At 48.1% G+C, this 7,530-nt stretch overlaps 1 protein-coding gene across 1 annotated transcript; it reads right to left on the reverse strand.

Annotated features, from left to right (window-relative positions):
• Nucleotides 1-243: 243 nt before the first annotated feature.
• On the reverse strand, nt 244-5,462 carry LOC115541053 (neuronal pentraxin-1). The gene is made up of 5 exons (XM_030352786.1): nt 4,870-5,462; nt 4,267-4,474; nt 2,995-3,242; nt 2,088-2,267; nt 244-1,587 (listed from the first exon to the last, which is right to left on the reverse strand). The coding sequence occupies exons 1-5, from the start codon at nt 5,290-5,292 to the stop codon at nt 1,366-1,368; spliced, it is 1,281 nt and encodes a 426-aa protein (XP_030208646.1). The 5' UTR covers nt 5,293-5,462; the 3' UTR covers nt 244-1,365.
• Nucleotides 5,463-7,530: the final 2,068 nt, after the last annotated feature.

Here is a 7,530-nt window from a genome sequence, read left to right on the forward strand (position 1 = left end):
TCCCACTACTTGTACACACTACTGCATATTTCACTTCAAGAATATTCGTTTTACCTCTTTCCTTTATGTTCTTTGTGTAACCTCTTGATGTCCTTTCTCTGTGTGTGTCTCTCTCTCGCTCGCTCGGTCTCTCTCTCTCTCTTTCTCTCTCTCTCTCACTTGCTCTCTCTCTTGCTCTCCTTCGCTCCCCACCTATATCGAACCCTGACACAGACAACGGCCAAAGCCAGGAACGCACCACCATAACATTAAGTATCACAATTTTATTACAAAAATTAAAGTCTTCATCTCTCGGTTTTGCCATGCTTTGAGCATATAACAATAAAGTAGAAAACCCAGACCCAGAGAAGATAGGAAAGCAGAATTTAAACAATGCTTTCACAGCACTCTTGTCATTCATGCTGTTACTATACAGACACTGGAACATTCCTAATACAGTGCAGTACAAACACCCGCCAAAAAACACTGTAAAGCATAATAACATGTACCAGAAATACAGAAAACTCGACCCTCCCTGCAAAGACCCTCCCAAAACAAATCAGAATGAAACAATACATGGATTTTTTCCGCAAAAATAACCAACAACAACATAAACATACTGAATGTGCTGAATATTTGTACCGGCCCAAGGCACCCAGGCTTTTTGTAGCATGTTGGCAAGTAACGACATTCTTACAGAAACACTTTGAAGCAAACATTAATTACATCATGACTTGTACCACAGTCTTAACTTTGCGGTGTCCTTCGACACCGGCTCCTCGTTCTGGCTTCTCCCTCCCCCTCTTCAGTCACAGTGCAAGTTCCGGAGATGACGGCAGGAGGTGGACGAGGGAGGGAGAAGGGAAGGGGAGGGGGGGGGGGAGGGAGGGGATGAGGGGAGGGGTAGGGGAAGCGTCAGACAACACTTCACGGCGCCAAACACTGACAACAATTGGGCAGACGGCGTAATCTCCCGTGCGCCGGAAGAGGTGCGCGGGAGGAGTTATGGCGTTAGTCGCCGATCGCTCAGCTGCCAGTCCCAGGGAGGAAATAAAGCAGAAGGAAAAGAAACCCAGAGAGAGCGAAGAAGAAGAAGTGCTTTTAACCGAACCTCCCGAGAGAAAACAGATACTGACACTTTTGTTCCACTGAGGTTTTTTTTCCCCGACAAGAATGGGATTCTTTTTTTTTTTCAACCTCGAGATTTGTTTGTGTGTGTGTGTGTGTTTGTTATGCACATTAATATCTAAGTGGGCGTGGATTTGGATTTGGAGGGAAAACAACAAACTGAGGCTTATCGATAAATTAAGCTCAAGTCGTTTCCGACGAATGTCAAAACTCAAGACGATGATCAACGGAATTCGTACACCAAGTCGGCGTGACGATTTAGTTTGGCGAGCGACAAGGCTCAAATGTCCATTTTGTGGCTCCGCCGTATATCTCAATGTTCGCCTCGGTCCAAGAGAAGACGTTCCCCGTCTGTGCTCTGCTGTTGCAGGTGGCCAGGTTGTAAATCTCCCCAATGGACAGCTTCCTGTCCCAGAAATTCAGGTTCGCCAGCTCGCCGACAAACGCCTGAGTCGCGTCGAAGCCTCCTCCCAATGTGTCCTGCAGGGGAGCGAGAGGGAGATTAAGGAGGAGAGCTGAGTGATGAAAACGATGTCAATGGAAACTCTTCACACTTCAAATCCGTCCAGTATGATAGAAGGCATGCTGTGTGAGGGGGCTGTGTGTGGATCTCCACAAACATCACGTCACTAATGCTGTGACCGATGTGCGGTCCCCCTGTCTGAGACTGTTCATGCAACACGAACAACAAATGTGAAATCATAATAAAAGGAACAAAGACCTGCGACGTCGTATTAGAACAACAAACTCGACCAAAAACTAGTGCCACACTCCAGTTGCTATGGAATCCCAGTGTGGCTTCATAAAGGAAACATGAATATTACCGCCTTTGATACGTTCAGAGACGCAATGTTCAGACAAAGACGTTACGAATCCTTATTCCTGTCCCCAAAGACAGGCGTCGCATAAACACGGCCTTTCTGGAAACTGCAGCTAAAACACAGACAGCCCTGAGGTACACCGACCATCGCCTCGCTCACCTGCTCTTGCCCCAGCACCAGCACCCCCTGGGGTTTGATGGGGTGGTAGGGGGCCAGGTTCTCCCCTGTGCCCCTCATCACCCCGTCCTGGAAGGCCTCCCACACGCCGTCGCGCGTGGTCCAGGTGATGCACAGGTGATGCCACTTGCCGTCGTTGATGAGGAAGGGCATCTTCGCAACCTGCAGTAGGGGGGGGGGGGCGGGGCCAAAGGGTTAATGGAGAACTTAAGGCCCAATCCCATTTCTACCCCTTACCCCTTCCTCTTACCCCTCCCCCTGGTTTTGAAGGGGTAAGGGGAAGGGAGAAGGGGGAAGGGGGAAGGGGGAAGGGGGAAGGGGTAAGGAGTAGAAATGGGATTGGGCCTAAGTAACGACGGCATTGTGACTGAGCTGAGCTGTGATGTATGTAATAGACCGGGCACATGGCTTCATGTCATGTCATGGTTCCCCCCAGGGTGTTGTTTTGGTTAAGGAATTCAAATACCACGTGAATCTTTATTTATGTACTGGAATGACAGCAACTTGTGTGATATTTTGCATTTTAGTTGATAAGATACCAGTAGGCTTATGTATTAACTCATGCTTGTATAATACAAGGGTTATACAAGCATAGGCAGGCATGACTTGTATTATACAAGTCATGCTTGTATAACATATTGTGTTATGCTTGTATAACACATCATAAAAACTATACTCGTTTGTGTAATATAATATTATATTATATTATATTATATAATATACAAACAAAAATGTTTTCTTTTACTTTAATTTGTATTTGATACAGTTAACCAGGGGCGACGCACATCCAAAATGTCAGCATTGAGGCCCCTCTCTTCCGAAATGCTGCAGACCCTCTGACGCAGAAGGCATATCGAAACGGGTGAGTTTTAAAACGCCGGTCCGTTACCTTGTCGTTGATGAGGAACTCCATCGGGTTGTCCCCCCACTCGATCAGCACGACCTCGTTGGGCTGGCCGGGCACCGCGTACGAGAAGGGCGTGCCCACCCCGGGCGACGCGTTGGACTTGATCCACAGGCACACGGTGAAAGAGTACATCTCCGGCAGAGTACTGCTCCTCTTGGCTTTGGCGTACATGTAGTTGGTCCTGAGGGGGAAGGTCAGTTGGAACTTATCCATCGGTCGGTTTTCTTTTCCTGTGGAAGGAGTGAGAAAAAAAACGGCTTTAGTCACACGGTAGTCCACTGCGCAGGCAGCATAGGTCTAATATGTTCAGCGTTTTGAAATGGTGGATTGTTACATGTCTGTCAGACTATTAAATAAAATAACACAGTCTTATGGCGTATATTTTACTTATACGCCATAAGTAATTCATTACACGAGATCGAGTGCCTGGGCTAACACTCAGGTTTGTGTATTTTTTTCGCCGAAAAAACATGAATTCCCAAGTTGCTTTGTTTTAATTGACCGGAGGCTTTAATTGCCCTTTCAGCGATCAAAGGGCGCCGCCTGTGTTTTCTCCCTCGGCTTCTGCGCGCTGCCAGTCACTCCGGACTTGCAGTGAAAAATAATGTCAAAAACAAACGCAAAATATTTTGTCGACATTTTTTCGCGGGCATTTCACGGCGAACCCTTTGAAGTGGCACGGCTCTCATTAAGTGTAACATTTTTCCAGACTTCAACTGCAAATAACACCAGAATACACACTGCCCGCGGTCAGAAACAACATAATCCCCCCATAAAGATCAAGTTAATTGGTGGTGATATATGCAAAGCAATGCAGTTATTTCTCTCTCTCTCTCTCTCTCTCTCTCTCTCTCTCTCTCTCTCTCTCTCTCTCTCTCTCTCTCTCTCTCTCTCTCTCTCTCTCTCTCTCTCTCTCTCTCTCTCTCTCTCTCTCTCTCTCTCTCTCTCTCTCTCTCTCTCTCTCTCCTCTTGCTCCCCTCTCGCTCCCCCCTCTCTCTCTCTCTCTCCCACTCTCTCTCTCTCTCCTGCTCCAAATGTGCGCATCGGAATCGGAAACGCTGCGGCAATGTGGGCTACCCCCCTCGTGCGTATCCCTCGTGTACTACAGAAACAGATTCCAAAGAACTAACCGCAATCCGACCAAAAAAGTAAAAACACAATTCCATCCACCCAAACGAAAGTCCACCATCGTCGTCTTTTCCCTTCCCAACAGACGTGGTGTGTGTGTGTGTGTGGGGGTGTGTGGAGACGCACCTTTCTCCAGGTCGGTGATGCGGTGGTGCAGAGTAGTGAGCGTGGACTCCACTTTGTTCCGCTGGTCCGTGTCGTTCCGGGGTGCTGGCTTGGTGTCTTCCAGCGTGTTGACCCGGGACAGGACCTGCTTCTCCATGTCGTCGATCTTGTTCTGCAGCAGGTCCTTCAAACTGTTGGCCTGGATGGTGTTGTTCCCCCGGCTGTATTGCTGGGTTTTAGGGGAGGGAGAAATGATTTCGGTTAAACAGGTGTGGGGCAAAGCAGCGCCTGTTGGGCGACTTGGTTCTGGTCCGAAAAGAAGAGGTTTCTTTTTCAGGAAGTCGCGCTCAACTTGTTCTTTCTGAAGCTGCACTCGGACTATTATTTAACCGTTCAGTCAGAGCCTCCAACGGCATCGTTTGCGGCAAGCATATTCGCTCTGATTTTACATCCCTTGTAACCAAAATGTGGGTTCAGGATAGTTTTAATAAACCTAAAACCCTACATAAAATGTATTAACATAACAGGCGCGCCTAATTTACCCTAATGAGACACGAAACCGTGATCCGTGGGAACGGACCCCCATAACGGACCCCCACGGCGGCTCCAAGTCGCGTTGCCTACCTCAAGGTTCTCCAGTCTCTGTTTCAGGGTCTGTAACGTGTGTCCCAGCTGGGTCAGGGTGTCCGTGGGCCCGCGAGATACATCCCCCATGGTGTTCTTCGACCCGGGCCGCCGCCCCGCGCTGCCCGGTCCCGACTCGGGCAGGCTCTGACTTTCGCACCGGGTCAACTTAGACGTTAGTTCCCGTATGGTTTCCTTTTGGTTCATGATGGTTTCCTTTTGCTGCAGCACCGTCTCCCGTAGCTGCAAGACCGTTGTCTTCAGGTCTTCCTTCGGACCGCTGTTCTGCATCGCGGCCGAACACAGGTCCATATCTTTGGGTACCGAAGTGCAAATAAACTGGGTCTGTCCGAAGTCTTGCGAAGACCCCTCCGCCATGAGGCAAGAAGAAAGTACAAAAAGTTTCCAAGAGAATCCGTCCATGGCTGTTCTCGGTTCCGTGCCACACACCGCGACGTGCAGCCTATGTTGGAGATCAGGGGGTTCAGGTGTTTCAGCACCACGGAGCTGTCCACCCGGTCTGAGCCTGGAGAGATGCTCAGCCCACCTTATATAGGACACGGTGCAGCACGCGCTCGCTGCATCACCGGAGTGGAGCAGCGAGTTTCTTAACGCGAGGCCCCGCCCACTTATTTAAGGTGGTACCCAAATGTCGATAAAAGCGGAAGATGCGCTCCAGCAGCACGACGTTAAGAAGAAACACGGACAATAAAAGCAGCCAAGTTGGAGAGCGAAATATTGTTATTTCACAGAATGTCTGACTCGTGCTTGTTTCGGCATTCTGGCGGAATTATTTTCATGGTTCATTTATAGAACGCCCTGGGATGTGATTATTGTGCATTTCTGCGCAATTCGTTGTAAGTGAATGATTTCAAGGGGTTAGTAACTCTGTATTTGAGTGAAGTCATTCAGTGAAGACTTTTTTGCTTTGAAGGGGAGAATCGTGAGAGCGTACGCTCGGCTAAAGTTCCCTCCTTTTATTTTCTCCCGCGCTATCTCTTCTCTCCTCTTCTCCCGCTCTCTCTTTCCTCTCCTATTATCTTCTCTCCTCTTCTCTCCCCTTCTCTCCTCTCCCCTCCTCTCCTCTCCTCTCCTCTCCTCTCCTCTCCTCTCCTCTCCTCTCCTCTCCTCTCCTCTCCTCTCCTCTCTCCCTGTGTCCCTCGTCGGCATCAGTGTGTTTCTCTCGGCTTTTCACTGCTGCATCTCTCATACTCCACATGCTAAAAACACACCATCAATGCGCCGTGGGTCTAAGGCTGCTCATAAAAAAATTACAAATAATAAATGAATACACGTAATTGATGAATAGACTAAACGCACAAACAAACGGGTGAATGATGGATTGATGGATTACTTTTATTATTATTCTATTATTAATAGGCTTATGAGCTGTAATTGGTCTATGGTCATAACTCTCGTCATAACTTTCCACCGTCATATTCGATAACCTGTAGGCCCGCCTTATCCTACCTGCACGGACATGGATGTAATACTCCGGTGGCTCAGCCAGAGGCAGCAATGAAACATGAAAAGACAAGACAAGAGAAAGAGACCGATCTACATTTTCTGGCTCCTTCGCTGCTTTGACAGATCATAAGAATTATTAATATTGAATAAGCCGCTGCGATGGCTTTATGCCGACGCGGGTATGCTTGGCTATTGCATACATTAATAATGGAAAAAAAGATATAGGGGATATAGGCCTATAGCGCAACGTTGGGTTATTGAAATCATCCGTTTGTGCAAATATGACCAAACATAACTTAAATATGCTGAGTGTGACGCATTCAGTATGCTAATTTATTTATGTGTTCTGTTTATATCAAAGAGATGTCGTCAACTTTTGACCCGTAAAAAATCGGCAGTTAAATCTCCTATAGTTTGTCCAAAATCAGGATATCCAGCCAGGAGCTGGCTGTGATGAGATGAAAACGGACCAATCACGTCACTTTAATTTATTGACTTATAGATCGATGGAGTGGTAATCAGCTAGTTGCCAATCTGCAGCAGAGGCAAGGAGGAGATAACAAACAGTTCATGGCACCGCGCAGCCAAAGGCAGCTTTCCCTGATGGCTGCACATGCAATCCTTACCATTAGCCACCGCTAAGTGACGGGCCCTTATGTTTCTGGAAGGTACAAATATTTAATCCTGCAGCTGCGCATCGGAACCCACTGGATTCCACGCGTAGCCGACTGGAATATGCTACGGCACTGCGATGTCAACGCTACGCGACGCCTATCCAGCCCCTGCACTCTGCATGCGTCCATGCCTTACCTTCTGTCGTGTCTACCTCTGGCTTCCACCCCAGTCTCACCCTGAACCAGTCCACCGCTGGAAACAATGTGTAAAGTGATCAGTCAGTCAATGTTCGCGTTAACTGGCTCTGTCCAGTCACTTTACAATAAAGACCCATTGAACCGAACTTGGACTTCGACTCTGGAAAATAAATGCGTCTATTGAGTTTTAGTATGGGTGCTATAGTAATATACTACCAGCATCAATCGTTGAAGGGGCCAGGGAAGAACCGAAGCTTAAACACATTGCTTGTTCAATTCGTTATAGCCCCTTACCTCGGCGCTCGCTAGAGCAGGGTCTGCCAGCTAGTTAGGGATGCCTGGCGGCTTTCTGGGCTGAACAATAGGGTGACAGCTCCCCTGC

The sequence above is a fragment of the Gadus morhua genome, chromosome 3 (assembly GCF_902167405.1).
Source record: "Gadus morhua chromosome 3, gadMor3.0, whole genome shotgun sequence".
In the NCBI taxonomy this organism is placed as follows: Eukaryota; Metazoa; Chordata; class Actinopteri; order Gadiformes; family Gadidae; genus Gadus; species Gadus morhua.